The sequence below is a fragment of the Amphibalanus amphitrite genome, unplaced genomic scaffold (genome assembly GCF_019059575.1).
Source record: "Amphibalanus amphitrite isolate SeventyFive unplaced genomic scaffold, NRLGWU_Aamphi_draft 000214F_arrow, whole genome shotgun sequence".
Taxonomy (NCBI): domain Eukaryota; kingdom Metazoa; phylum Arthropoda; class Thecostraca; order Balanomorpha; family Balanidae; genus Amphibalanus; species Amphibalanus amphitrite.
Window position 1 is genome coordinate 547696 of NW_024881709.1, and position 15775 is coordinate 563470.

At 49.0% G+C, this 15775-nt stretch overlaps 1 protein-coding gene across 1 annotated transcript in view; it reads left to right on the forward strand.

Moving 5' to 3' along the window:
* Positions 1-1362: 1362 nt before the first annotated feature.
* The window catches only part of LOC122385314 (cadherin EGF LAG seven-pass G-type receptor 1-like), a 43615-nt gene continuing 29202 nt past the window's right edge, over positions 1363-15775 (forward strand). The window contains exon 1 of the mRNA XM_043373494.1: positions 1363-1744. Within this exon, the coding sequence (XP_043229429.1) occupies positions 1608-1744 (137 nt within the window). The 5' untranslated portion in view covers positions 1363-1607. The remainder of the gene's footprint in view (positions 1745-15775) is intronic.

Consider the following 15775-nt stretch of genomic DNA (forward strand, 5'->3'; position numbering starts at 1 on the left):
TTTCGACAGAATATTACGTAGTGGCGGACATCTTCCTTGAAGTGGCCGCAAGAACATTCAGGCGAATCTGCTTTGTTGATTTGAAAACGATGAGAATTTAGACAAAACATTTCAGTTCTTAGTCGGGTATGTAGAATATTTCCAGTTTTTGAGCCAATTTTGTAGTAGTCTGGGGGTTTGGGCATCCCTAGTCGCTGGTTAATTTCTTTTTTGAAGGATGTATGGGGCAAGGATCTTAATGATTCTGGGAGGTGGTTCCATAGTTTGGCAGTTGATAGGAAAGGTAAACAGAACCATGAGCCCATTGTACTCCATTGCTCCATACATCCCCCGAGAAATTTTAGATCAAATTTACAAAACATACACGAGACCACATTTTGACTTTTACGACACAGTTTATGACGGACATATTACGCTCCAGGACACACAGAGACTTGAAGTTTTACAAAACAGAGCGGCTCGGCTTGTGACTGGCACTTTATTTAGAACACCAACTGACAAATTGTTAAAAGACCTAGGATGGAACAAGTTAAAAACAAGAAGAGAGATGCACAAAATAACACTATATCATACAATCAATAGCCACATGCAAAAAACTCCCAACTACATCAAATCAATCATACCGGACACCCGCTCACAAAGAACAGGAAGGACCCTGCGAAATCACAGGAACCATACACTCCAACCACATCGCACCACATCCTATCAGTCATCGTTTTTCCTATCAACTGCCAAACTATGGAACCACCTCCCAGAATCATTAAGATCCTTGCCCCATACGCCAAAATATCTCTCCTTTCGCGACAATTGTGTGACAGTGTTTATGCATTTGCCGCCTTTTATCGATGACACAATATGGAGGTAGCCAGTGGGATTTTCTCGCTGGGTCCAGAGATGTATGGTCCGGACGGAGAGTCGGCGTATTATGTGCGCCATCGACCCAGCGGAGCAGCCGGAAGACGGGCAGGAAGACCGCCAGCTGCTAGGTGTCGGCTCCAAACAACAGACTGCGTCGTCAACAGGGCGGGAGAAAAGGCCCGGATAACCAGCGCGCCGGCCTCGCAGACGCTCCATTACGCGGGTTGGCCGGCGCAGTGGAGGTTATGGGAGAGATTCAATGCATTTTAGCGGTGATAATTGACTTGCATACATTTTCTGATGTGTTTCCATAAATGCAACCGTTGATCGTGATAATTTAGGTGTAGTTTCTTTTTCCAGCCTAAACGTATTTTATGACCCTTTATATATCATTTGGTTATTTAGACAGTATTTTTCTTTCTGTATAGAAATGTTCCACTAACGGTCTGGAGATAACAATTAATCCCAACTGATCCCTTATTTATCTGGTTTTAATGTCGCGTCCTCCGGTAATACCAGGCCGTTTTATCATCCGGCCAGTGAAAGATTACGGCGCAATGTCACATTGTTCCGTCGTTCTCGCAGCGGCGGCCAATAGCGCGGCGCCTGCGGGCCACATTTCAGCGGCCGTCGAATACGGCGGCCGCCTCCGTGGCCCGCGGTGATCGGCGCGTCGGTCCCGACGACAGACGAGCGCCGGCCGCGCCGAGGGCAGGTCGACTCCCGGCGGCGGCGGCGGCGGCGGAGCTATGTTAGTGTCGACCCACCACCAGGGGCACCACGCCACCAACGGCACCATGACCGGAGAGGAGGCGCTCGGCCTGGCCATCGTGCTGGGCAGCAGCTTCAGTATCGTGGGCGTCGTGTTCAGCTTCATCACCTACAGGTGGGTCAGGCCGCCGCGCCGGTCTGTCGCTGGTTCTGGGGGCATGGTGTTGTGGCTGGGTGATGTGAGTTGGTCTATGTGTCTGTCCATGGACCTCGGGCTGAGAGGGCTAGATTCAGTCTGGTTTGAAGGCTTTAGGTATGATGACTGACAGATCTATTGAGACTGGCCTTTTGTTCGGTGTTACAAATGTGAATGCTTCGATTTGACTGCTTTTCATAATCGACTTGGTGCAGTTGTTTTCAGCTCGACACCACTATCTCTGCTTCTCGTGTCATTTTTAATGTTGTCAGATTCTGAATATTTCAATTTAGAACTGAGTTTCCAGCTCTGGAAAGCCAAGTTTATCATAGCTTGGTGAGCACTGCAGCTGGCTCAAGTTCTTAAAAATAATTGCTTAACTTCTGCTAACAGAACCGCGATAGTGCCACGTTCGCAATAAGAAATTCATGGGATTTTCTAAGCGAGATCCCCGCGAGCTGGTTGAGCAGTTCCCATGGGGAGGTGCGAGCCTAAAAGTTGAGACTCTGACTTGAGCGACTGGTGCAACTTTGGCACCAGCTGTCGCCACTCAGCCAAACCGCCTGTGATCAGATGGCAGCCGTCACTACTTGTGCAGTAACACTGAACGAGCGGGCCTGCCGGGGGAATTATGTAGAGAGGCCGAGAAAGTTAAGCTGATTCCACAGCAGTCCGTTACTTCTGGGGTCGTGCCTTCGCATCCGGGAGGGTGGGTATGTTACAGACTATAGTGACTATAGTGTATACTATAGTGTATAACATGTCTTGGTATTGGTGTATATAATTCTTAGCCGGAATTTTTAGGGACCATCGATTGCTGACATTGCATTGACCCTCTCTATTTACCTCTCGTTGTCTCCTCTTTGCTTGAGACCGGGCACCCACCGGCGTCTGAATGTGAAGACTGAGACGTGGGTGAAGTGTGAATCGTCTCGCTAATATTAACCATTTTGTGAGCCTTCCTTCGGGGTAAAACTCCCATGAAATTGAGGTGATTAATGAACTGGGGATGGTCTGGGCTTAGCTCATCATCGCGTTCCTTACAAATGTCACAAGCCGGTCCGTTTTCATTTTTCAAGCCATTCGCCGCAACACGTCACTTGCGACTGTGGCGGTTCTCTACTGGAAGGGTAGACTGACCCGCAGCGCAGCGGTGTATTGCGGCACAGCCTATACGTTCCTTGCGCAGCAATCAGCATACACTCTGAAGGCGTGCCACGCACAGCTCAAGCTACTGTCGGAAGTCGCTGAAACTTTTTGCCGCGGCCTAAACACAAATAAAAGATGACGCGTTTCTATATCATCTGACAATCATCTTTAACCCTAGAACGCCTAGGGGGGTTGTATCAACCCCCCCCCCCTGAGGTTTTTCGAAGTGCACGCTAAACGGCTTGTCGTAGCGGGCTGAAATTTTCAATAGCCTCTGGGGCAACCTTTGCGCATCTTTTGCCGAAAAAAATTGATCGGGTCATGTCAGGTCACGGAGTTATGACGTCATAAGAGGTACAGCCTCCGGCCGACAGTTACCAAACGTGTGCGCCGAATCCCTAGGTTTTCTGCCGGTGATACCCACATTGTTTGATGGATCATGATGAAACTTCCCATGCATGCTGGGGCAAGCATTGGCTATCGTGTGGTGCAAGAAAATTGACCGGGTCAGGTCAGGTCACGGAGCTATGACGTCACAAGAGGAACAGCGTCCGGTACTATTTTTGAAAAGCGCCCGAACCACTATTTTGCTAATTCTTGTCACCTCAATGGGAATATGCAGCAATATTAGCTTCTATAGGGAGCAAATGGACCTCCCAAATCCAAAAATACAATCAGATTTCAAAAATTTAAATTTTGATTTTTCGAATTTCTGCCGCCGACTGTGACCTTGCCGACTTCCGGCGCTTCCAACGCGCCATTTTTAGAGCTAGGGAAACGAAATACATACCAAACGATAGAGAATTGATCAAGGAACACGATAGTGAAGGTTTCAAGTCGATATCTCCCACCGTTTTGCCGCAATCGCCGCGGAAAGTTGAAAAAGTTTGATTTTTTCGGAAAATTTGACCTTTGACCGGTCATAAGTAGGTCAAATGTTGACCTAGGACCAAAAAAATATACCACCAATCGCGAGATCTCGTTGAGAGCAATCCGTTGGTTTTTCCGCTAAGCTCTACGACCTTCCGTTTCGAAACGCCAGGGGGGGGGGGTCGTAACAACCCCCCCCCCCCTGGTCGTTCGTGTTATGAGAAATGGCCTGGTCGTGCGAGGGTTAAAGTGGCTCTCGAAAGCCGAAATTCAAACGAGGCTGTGACTTTAGGTTATTGAAGAGGTGAAGATGCAAGCATGTATTCCAAAGGGAGTATTGCATATGATCGTCATATATCCTCAGTCATTATGAAAGTAGGCACATAAAGGTAAATCGTTGTCTGCGTGCTCATTACCTATATAATCACTCTTCCTAGATTTTTGACAACTTCATCAAAGCGGATGTAAATGAGGCATGCACATATCAGATTATTCAATCACTCGCTGTCCACTGTACCCGCCCATGTTCCAATTAGTCTCTCATTTCTAACCCACTGGACTGACTTCTTATAGCATCCATGCTACAGCAACGCTTTTCATTCATCTCCGATAAGGACGGCGGTACCGGTGCCGGCCAAATTGGAGACCTCTCCGGGGTGATGCTTTTGTCGGTGGCTCCGAGTGCTCGCCCATGCCGCCGGTCGTTCCTGACAGACCGTGCCGGCAGCGAACTACCTCGGAGCTCCGCAGTTGCCCACTTTGGCTCGACTCGCAGCACTAACGAACCGGCCGCCATTGACCAAGTACAAAAGTTGTTCGGTGGTCGGCAGCTGTCGCCCGTCGTCACGTCGTCGTCACGTTATCAGCAGAGCGGCGCCTCTGGAGTGGTCGCCGGTCGCTGATCAATGGGCCAGCGCTGCATTAAACATGTCCGAGAGTTGAGGCACTGCCACTGAGGCCGAGGGGCCGCGCCGCCGCGCCGCCTGTCTATCCGTCATGGGTTGACGCCTTTGGAGGTCGCAGGCCCGCCACTCCGTATAGAGACGCGACGGGTCGGAGCGGGGTAAAGTGCAGGTGGCTATTCCATGGTGGCAGGGAGATTGGTAAATGGAAGCCGTGATCAGCAACTCAAAGGTAAGCCAGGTAAAAGCAGGAATGTGGTGATATTAGAGGGGATCCAACCAACAGTAGCATCGGCAAATCGTTCATGTCGAGAGATTAACACCCACGGGTAGACACAGATAGAAAGACTAGAATTGATTTGAACATATACCTAAACGCAGTCTTACACCTGTGCCGCATTGCGAATCAATTTGAGTAATGAGCGCAACCTTCGATTAGGTATGTAAGCTAACCCCTCATTCAATAGCACAGCTGCGAACGACGAATAGCATCAATTAACTTATCTTACGTGCTGTCATACGAACTTTGCTCACCGGACCGATCCGATTTAGGCCGTCTTGACATGTAAATGAGACACGATTCCCAGTCAGCGAGAGTGTCCCTGACCTTTGGCGAAATGCCAGTGGCCAAAGTGCGGGCGGGCACCGGAGCGCCCAGCCAGGTATTGGGAAGGTCGTCATATATCCCGGGCTACGAAATTTCCGGCAAACTGCGGCCATTCGCTAAAGAAATTGGCGCGGTCTGTTGCAAATCATGCCATACTGTTCGCTTGAACTTTATATCTGCCGTAAAACTTCGGTATTGGGATCGGTATTGAGCTGCAGGTCCTCAGAGTTTTGTTGGCACCGGTATCATCAATATTGATTGATGGATAATACCGGCCGCTGAATAGCCTCACACCGCCAAATATTATTGTTAGTGGATGTGGTCTAATTAACGTGTTGGTTTTGGTGGCAGTAAAACATATAAAATGTTATTAGACACTAGAACAGTTGTGATACTTCACTGGCAAAAAATAACTGTCTCTTTGGTACAATATGTTCACCCTGGTGCTGTTTTTATTCAAATTATTACTCATGGAAACACGAAATCCAAAGATGAACAACAGGTATTACTCGGCATAAAGCTACTGTAGATATTACGTAATGTTTGTGCGTATCCTTTTCTAAAAATAATTGCTCACTCCATCATTCATAGTGTATTTGGTATCTAGCGCAAATTATAGCGTAAAGGGCTATTGCCTACGATTTTACCGCATTTCAGAGGTGAATAAAACTCAAAAGCTGTCACCTACGCGATGTCTAGCTGTCACCAATTTTTTACAAGTAATCTTGAAATAGAAGGTACTTTTTTGGCGTTTTGTCATCACCTTTTAGGCCTAAAAAAATGAAAATGAGACTAGAATGGGAAAAACTGACCTTTCAAATTTTGGACTCTGGGGCCTTTCAAACTTCAGACCTTTCAGATTTTGGACAACGCATCACCACATTTCAGTGACACAACACACCAAAAATAAATCACTACCACCCAACTTACCTTATAGGTCTGATCGACGTCCTAGCTCATCCTGGCTTCCTGATCCAGTTCGATCAGAATTCAGAACTCACGAAAGGATTGCCAGTTGTCACTGATTCACTTGCCTTTGCTTCAGTAGTCAGAGCCAATTATCAAAGCTCCTACCAACACCAAGTTTCTGGGACCGATGGTCATGGACCTCACCCCAGTTGTGGCCCAGATGTGACTTCCCCCGTCCCAGTCGCCCGGTCCTTCCCTACTCCGGCGGCGGCCAAGGCCGCGCCGGCCGCCCCGGTCCCCGCCACCGTTCAACCGGCGACGAGCGGGGACGAGCTGTCGCGCTGTCGCCGTTTTTCCTGCGTTGTCTATGGCGCTTCACAACGCACCGGCTGTCACACCGCCGGGATTTTTCAGCCCCAGCTGTCTACAAAGAGACGACGCTGTTAAATTTTTGTGCCGTGGTCCATAGTGGCCGTCTATGGGAAAACAGCTCTGATTTTAGCGGAAACGGACTAGTAATCTATTTTAAATGCATCAACTGAGATGCTCGAATCTGTCTCGTTATGCCTATTGGCTGTCACCTACGCACGCAGGCGAGTAGCATGGTTTTTTCACCTCTGCCGCATTTATTTATACAAATGACATCCACCTGGCTTGCCATCACGGAAAAATCACCATTAACTGCGCCAATCCCTGTGTCATCGCTGCAGCCTTGCCCTGACACACAGCTTTTGCTGCTTTGAGGGGGTTGGTATGATGACTTCATTAATCATTCACCGCTCCACGCGCCGGGCGGGCGTGCCTCCGTCCCGTGGGGTTGAGACCCTCACCGCCTCCGCCGCGGCTGTCAGCGGCTCGTACCGCAGTCACCTGTGGTAGTGAGGCCCGGTTCAGACGACCCTCCCTCCGCCTCTACCCCAGACTGTGGCACACTCCGCCGGTGCTGAGGTTGCGGTCAGGTCACGTGATAACGGATAACCACCGCCATATGTCATGTGATTTGATTGTAGTTTACGTGACATAAGGTGTCATTTAATCAATTATCTCAGTTTATGTTCGTTTTTTTCGGACTTTGGAGAGCAAGTCTTGCTTGTGATTTATTTTACGTTTCACATGCGTGTCTTGCAGATGAAGAGTACCAGTAAATCACAGTATCTATTGGCATGCCGATACCCACTTATGCATCATGGCCTATCACGGCTACCTATGTATCAGATTTCGAGCTGAAGTCGCCAATTTTATCTATTTGTATCCTAACACACCGGAAAACTGTTATTTCCTTGAGCCATAATTGACCATCGATGATTCCGAAAACCTCTTCCCAGAAGTTATGGGAACAATTTAACTGCTGCTGCTGGATCTGGTGCCATCGTTTATTGGTAATTGGCTTTAACAGCGGCCACCAGCCAGCCAGATGTGCAGGCGTTTGAGATTTCTACCGCAATAGATAAATATTTTCGTCATATTGCTGTGTGGAGCGGTAGTTCGACTTTTACAGCCCAGTCGGTGGTCAGATTCAATTTCCAGAAGTAGTGGAAATATTGGCTATCGGCGGCTTTACATATTTGTGATCGGCGTGGCGGACTGGACGGAGCTGCAAACCAAATTTCATTCCATCATGTTGTTGGCTTATCATAGTTAAGCTTCAAACCAGTTTGGTATATCGATAGTATTATCCGGTAGCAAAACAACACCCATTTTTATACGTTTGTTACACAGATACATTTACCTAACAGCAGACTTTGTTTAAGTTGCTCAAATCAAATAGTAAGCTAATGCATTTTTGGTAGCGTGATAACGACCTGACATGAAGGCATTAATGTTTCACCGGGATATTCCACTAATGGGGCAATAACAGTCTCAATCTGTAAAATGGCCAGCACGATCCAGCTATTAACTATACGAGTACATACGTACAGCAGAAAGCCGTCCGTTTACATTCAGTTAAGATTGCAGCTGAATCACCGTTTTACACAACACACAATGGCTGAAGTCATGTTCGGCGTTAAGACTTGCTCTTTCCCTCTCTTCAACGTCACATACTTCTTGTCATCATTAACTCTGTATGACACTTTTAATGCATTTCGTACCAATTATCCATAGCAAATTGCTATGGTTTTGACACTTCTTCGTGCTAATGTTCGGCCGGCAATATTGATTCCTGTCTCCATTCTCTCTCTCTCTCTCTCTCTCTCTCTCTCTCTCTCTCTCTCTCTCTCTCTCTCTCTCTCTCTCTCTCTCTCTCTCTCTCTCTCTCTCTCTCTCTCTCTCTCTCTCTCTCTCTCTCTCTCTCTCTCTCTCTCTCTCTCTCTCTCTCTCTCTCTCTCTCTCTCTCTCTCTCTCTCTCTCTCTCTCTCTCTCTCTCTCTCTCTCTCTCTCTCTCTCTCTCTCTCTCTCTCTCTCTCTCTCTCTCTCTCTCTCTCTCTCTCTCTCTCTCTCTCTCTCTCTCTCTCTCTCTCTCTCTCTCCATGCTGTTGCCTGTTCCTCATCCCACATCTGATGTGATAACACCGTCAAATATTAAAATGCATCAGCATGCGAGAACCATTTATCTTGCCCAACGTATGCGGTGTCTAAGATTGATCGTTGAGCAACAATGTTCTTGTGAGACAGTAAACGGTGCTTTGAAGAAAAAGAAGATCGGTCTGACGTGCATCACAGTGCCAGAGGCGAGGCGACACGTCGAGACGTTATACACTTATCGAACCGGTCCGTAAAATAGGTGATAGCTTTGTGTACGAGTGTTTGTGTGACAACCTCATTAGGGCCTACATAATACAGACTATTGAGTTTTCATTATTCCACTTTGGAATGATAATTAGGACTAATTCAACATCAATGTGCTAACACTCGTGCTAACTTATGTTTGGCTTTGAATGGGTGCGCGAAGTTTGCTCAGGCTGTGTTAATCAGCGTGATACAATGGAACAACGAGCAAACCTAATTTGTCAAACTTCCGAAATGAGCAAGTCATTATTCGAAGGCAGTCTCTCGGCAACTATTCGAGCATCGCAGAAATTCAGCTGTCCGGATTGCATCCACCTTGTTTGTAACGTTGCAGTCGTCAATCAGAATACACGACGGATTTTGTCCAGCTGGGTCCAATATCGCATAAAAGTAAACACGTTTCAGAACTTCGAGTGAAAGCCATCGTCCAATTTCACAAAACTACAGCAATTTCTTTTCTTTTGCTAGTGTTTTACCGGTCCTTATTGACATAAACATACACTGCGATCGAAATCACATACTTTTTCATTTACCAAATGTATGTCTTTTGATATCTCAGTCTGTTAACCAACGGAAAACTTTTGCTTCGACTGGGAATCGATCATGCAGCAGCGTTTGTAACTAACTGGAAAACTTGACCCACACGGGTATTTTCTGATCAGCATGATGCGCTCACGACCGTCGTGGAATGTGGATTATTGTGGAGTATTCATGACTATGGGAGAGAAGACCAAGCTTGCGGTATAGTTACTACCACTGGACCCCCGGCTCTCTCAGCCATCTTGTCTTCTCGTCTTCTTCCAACTTTCTCCTTCGTCCCAAACGACTGCTACTCATCACCACGGCTCTCCAAATCCCACCTCAGTCCTCCAACACTCCACGCCCATCCACCTCAGCGTACTATGACTGACACCTGCACCACGGGGGACCGACCGAGCCGGTGTGCGACAGAAAACTCCACTCACACCTCCCTGTCCTCGAAAATCGGCCGGTTCCCAGCGCCGTCCAGTGCTGATCGTTCCAATGGTCGGCAGTTGAGCCTGACGAGACGGCGACCGCCAGCGGTCAGCGCGCCACTAAAGAGACCATCTAAATCCCGCTCGCGTGCTCCCTCCCATTCAGAGAGAAGGGCTCCGCGCCCAGGATTCTCTTGTCTGGCTAACGTATGTGCTTAGGCACGATTCATCTTGATGCGGTTCAAAGGACTGGCGTTGGGCAAACGCCCTCCCGCATTTCTTTAGTAATTAGATATAAACGGGTTCCCTGGCTTAATAAAAATAACAGATTTGACATTCTTTTGCTTACGTAACTAAGCTTGGGGTAAGATCAGGCGATAATGGGCAGAATGTATAGACATTTCTTGCTTCTTCTTCCTGCGTTAATCGAGTTGGTTTGTAGGTATTATTTTTTACGAAAGCGCTTTGTATGGTGCGTTGTTAGCACGCGGCGATAGCCGACGAAAGGTGTCAACCTCGAGCCCTCGGAACGGTGCATACGTATGTGGCGGCGTCACCATTGACCGCAGCCCCTCGCCGCCCCCGCCCCGCCCCGCCCGTCCGTGGAGGTCGCCGGTACCGGTGGGTATCGACGAATGCCGTGACGGGCCCGTCCCCAGCCACAGCGCCGCGGCCGCCACTGGCTGGGGACGGTGCTCGCCGGGCAGCAAGTAACGAGCTCGTCGAGCCGCGTCGAACAGCGAGAGGCGCCGCCAATCGTCTGGGCCGACGCGGTCCAACGAGCTAATGAGTGCCGGAGCGCCGCGCCGCGAGCCGCACCTGAACGATGTCGGCCTTTCAGAGAGGGCCCCTCCACCACCGGCCTCCGCTGTAAGCACCACTGGGCGGGCTGTTAATTAAAACGCAGCATTACACGGGCTGATGAGCGGCCTTCTTCCTCAGCGAGCACTGGGAAGACACGTGACACCCCACAGCAGTGCCTCTGTCCCGAATGTGATCTGCGGGAACGCTATAGTAGCCTTCCATTCCTTTTTTTACAATGCATGTTGTTCAAGCTTCCGATTCTTACGAAGGAAGTGACTAATCACTGCGTAACTTGTAACCTGCAAGTCTAGCTGTATGAAAAGAATCGCATAGGCACTAACGTGCGAAGAACATGTCGCAATCAATCCACGTCCCGTTTTCGTGCTTCCTCTCTGGTGTCACATAGCACACGCGACCTTTATGACCCTCCATTGTGGTACCGAAGTGCGCGAGCATGCGACCCTACTGCCGCCTTCATAGTGAGGACAGGACTTTTTATCCTGTCAGAGTGCAGGGTATAAATGTAAAAATATGAAATTGATGGTGCTGTTTGCACGATTATTGGGGAGGCGTCGCCCATTTGTCGCGGGCTGTTTACGGAGGATCGATGTTCTATATCGTCGCCGCCGCTGTCTGCACTCGACTGAAGCAGGGGCTCAACTCAATAGAACACCGACGCCAGGTTGTGAAAGGGACTGGAGCGCAAGCTGGCGGCATTGTCTAGCGGACTGTGCGATTGGACAAGTCCTTGGCGGATGCTTACAAGTGTCTTCTCGCGTATTAGCGGCTGCCAGGATGATGATGGTTGGACATGGATAACGCCCTAAATGGTAAACAAAAACATTTTTGGTCTAAAATTTATATTTTTTCCTATATCAAGCGGCATCAATTCGTCATTTACTCAAAAGCGGTGTCCTTTTCAGAGAACCTTTTCCACTTTTGTTTAAAAGTTATGAACTTCTCTTTTTGTTTCAATGTCATGAACTTGCAGCAAAGCCATGATATTAGGTCGTTGTAAATATCAAGCTATATCATGGCGATGTTAGATGTACCCGTATTGAAGCTTATACGTTCTTGTGTATGCGCCGCCCCGTAATCGATTCTGAAATTATGGATGCGAATGCTGATGACAGAACTGGAGCTTGTCTGGCAGATGAAATGCATGTTATCCAATTACTTTTTCCATTTCCGCCGATATAATCGCCACTGATCTAAGGGCTTGGATCTTCATTGGCTCCAGTTCACCAATATGAAAACGTTTACGTGATATGACGCACCTCAGACTGCAGATCTGTGTGCGGCTGACGGGCCGCGTCCAGAGCGGCGCTGCTGCTGACTGAACACAGGAACCTGTCCGACCGTGGGATGGAGCTGCCATCGGCACACACGGGCCTGTCTCGGCCGAGTCCGGCTGACAGTGGCAGTCGCTGCACCGGTTCGGTGCAGGGCCGGGGTCCGTTGAGGTCCGTAAAACACCGGGTCATACCAGGGCAGTTATATCTAATTATGTAGGTTCAGCCGCAGCGGGCAGGGGATTATGGGCCTCCCGATGTTCAGTGGGTCTGATACAGCCCCTGTTGAGGTTAGTAGCTGAGCGGACAGCCATCGTTCGATCTCATCCCAAGATTCAGCAAGGGCCTGAACAGGGCTCGACTGTCTTCTGGATAAGGACAGGAACAGAAGTTCAGTGGATTCAGGACAGTCCGCAGTCAGATCTAGGGAAAAGAGAGCAGTCACAACATGAGATAATGTTGACGGTGAGATAGCTCCAAAAATGGAACATCCAGGAGGTCAGCTTACGAAGTCGCTCCCTGCCAAGCTTGTAACTACAAGCAAGTAACCACTACTAGCTGCTAACTAGCAGTATTTCAGTATCAACAATAGTAAACACTAGCAACATCTCATAATCCTTAGCTAGTAGGCGCATAGCAGTAACTCAGTCTCCGGAGGCTGATCCGCGCAGTAGTTCGGTCTCCCGGAACTCGCCCCTCCAGCTCCGCAGTCCCGCGGCTGATCCTAGGCCGTAGCTCAGCAGCTCTCGAGCGACGCCCTCAGTGTTTGCTGTGCCGCCGCCGGCCGCGATCCTTTGTTATTATTGCCGGCAGCGGGCGCGGCGCGGAGCCGCACCCGTGCCGTGTGCCGGTGGATTGGCCAGAAAGCCACATGATCAGTCAGCAGGCAGTGGCGCGGCGCGCGCCGCTGGGTGCCGGGTGCTCGCGCACGCCGCTGATGTATTATTGAGCAGTGGTGATTGCCGGTGGTGCCGGGGGAGGGTCGACCAGTGTCGCCAGGTTGGACACAGTAATGTGGACGGGCCCGCAGTCACATCGAGGACCGCCGACGGAGTCACGCCGCCACTGCGTGCTGCACCGCCCCAGGGCGCTGTCAGTGGCAGTGTCAGTGACACACGGTCTCACAAGGGTCTCACAAGAATTTAGGAGCAGGCATAAAGCAGCGGCAACACATTAACATCTTAATTCGTATATAATGCAAGACCAGGCCTAACAGGAAGCACTAATAATTCAAATAAACAATTATCATTATTATCTGCCTGAACTGCCTGAAAATGGAAATTGAAAAAAGTTTCAGGTCAGAGTACAAATAAATTACATTTACTTGTTTCTCATATTTAACGAAATTTATTTCGCAGTGTTTCCTCAAGTCTGGTGCCTTTGGCTGCTCATGTGGTTCCACTTTATTCTATCATTAGTGTCGACTATTCGTCTGGCGCTAGATGCCGACCGATCACTCCAACCCCGACCCCTCGAATCACCAGAGTGGACTGACCGCTATTGGCTACGACATATGCTGCCGCCGAGAAGCTCCAATGAATATTCTGCCGTCTCTCCGCCGCGGATACAGCCAATCTCGCTCGGTCTCCGATGACTTTCCTGTGCTCTCTCATGACTCGGGCAATTCTGTGGTCCCTATGGCGCAGCAACCGCGGTGGTCCCAGTGGTCTCGGTGGTCCCCAGTGGTCCCCAGTGGTCCCGGCGCTCTTCCACGGTCCTCGAAGCTGCATGACGTTCAATCTAGGACCAACCAAGGGAGAGCGAGCCACTAGTAGGGCGAGACCGACGAAAAATCGACGGGAAATGAGGGGGCACGGGACCGATGCCGGAGCAAGTACTTTTCCTTGGCAGCTGGGATGGCAGACCCACCAGACCGACTGGCACACCATACGGCATGACAAGAAAAAATGGCACCGATGTAGTACTGCTGGGAAGCTGTTCTTGTTTCATGGCTACGAAAATCGGTGTTACGTATTATTTGCGTCGCTTTTGTCAAACCTTTTAGAAAAGCCCAATTCATGGGCGACAGATGGATATTTTTTCTATATCCATTGCAGTTTCTGAAGGCTAGGGGAAGTTGGGGGAACGCCGAATACTTTTTTCTGACGCCCGTAGCACGCAAGGTAGACAACATAAGCTATTCTTGTTGGCGTCATTCGAGAGGCCAGTCTTTTGCCTTTCAAACATACCAGGCGCATTTGATGAATTCGCATACCGTTAAGCGCACAAACTAAAAATATCAAAGAAGTGATTTTTTCGGCGTTGCCCCGGACTGCGGGGAAAGCCGAAAATGGGAGAAATGATCTACGGGGAATGCCGACATTGATGTTTTGCCACTTTATCTCAAACTTTATCCAGAATTTATCAAAGCTGACACGCGTTTTAAGAGCTTGAGGACGTTTGGTGCACACTGGAAGTTATAATTGTGTGATATAGTAAGAAAATGCCAGGTTAATAATTCCTTATAGGTAACAGGCCGTTGTGTCGGTTGAAAGTGTAATTTGTGTGACTAAAAATTCGCGTTGCTATTCTACAGCAGTAAAGTCCACGTAGCGTGCTTTAGCGTGCGTAATTGCACGTTTTCGGCATCACCCCAGCCAGCCATACTTTCATTTGCAAGCCCATAACTTTTCAACGTGCCGTATAAATTTCAAATAGGCAGCACACTTATGCAAAGACATGCTGAAGATTACTTGCCCGAATTGGCCAGACAAACGGTAGCATAATGAGTAAGAAATGCAGCTTCAAAGGCGCATGTAGTACAAGGAACGCGTACCTTGAAAACGCTCTTGGCGCCCTCACAGCCGAAGTATTCCGAATGACGACTCGTAACAAACATGCGATAATTGTAGTCACTTAAGCTTCAGAGCATCACTGACAGGTGGCATCCATGTCTTACGGTTTTCGAAATATCTCGAATTTCGGCTTTGCCCCAACTCCGGCATTGCCCCAACTTCCCCTATATCATAGTTCGAGCTTAACCTCTTGATGGGAGGAGAGTAGTTGCACAGGTTTCTTTTAACTTCACTCGTCAATCATATTGCCGTGAAGCTGCCAGCTTCAAAATGACCAAAGTCCATGTCATCAATCTCAACGGGAGTCTAGAGTTTCAAACTTCTATAATCACTTCTGACCTCAGTGAGTTAGGCTCCATGGTCGGCCAGCCATTAACAGTAGAGTCACGCCCGCTGAAATCTCTGCCCCAGGCACACTTCTCGATCCATCACCATCAGTGTAAAGTGCGAGCCCATGGCTGCGGGGCGGCCGATATTGCAACGGTATACGCCTCCCCCCACCCCCCGCTGCCGTCCGAGAGGCGGCTGACTGCTCTCTGATGCTGCTCTCTTTCCATGGGCGTTGCTCTCCTTTCCTCTCCTATTTTCTTTCTGTCTTACTTTCTCTTTTTGTCGTCCTCCCTTTCTCTTTCCCTTGATCTCTTGGTCTCTCTCTCTCTCTCTCACTCTCTCTCTCTCTCTGTCTCTCTCTCCCTCTCCCTCTCTCTCTGACTCTCTCTCCTCATTGTGATGCGAGCCGACATCATTGCTGATCTGTGAAATGCCTAATCTCCACGACCTGCGACGGTGCCAAACCGTTCTTCGTCGAGTGGCAGGGGATGGTGTCAAATGTCAGTGATAAAAGGTTCGTGAGGACTGCTGGCGTAGGCATGCCTACCTACTGATGAGACCAGACATATTATGTAGTAATGTAACTGTGTCTTTTGTTTTACCCAGTTTCTCTTATATTAGCGCTGTTGCCATGTAGGCCTAGCATCTGGAAGCTAGAAAAAAATGTGC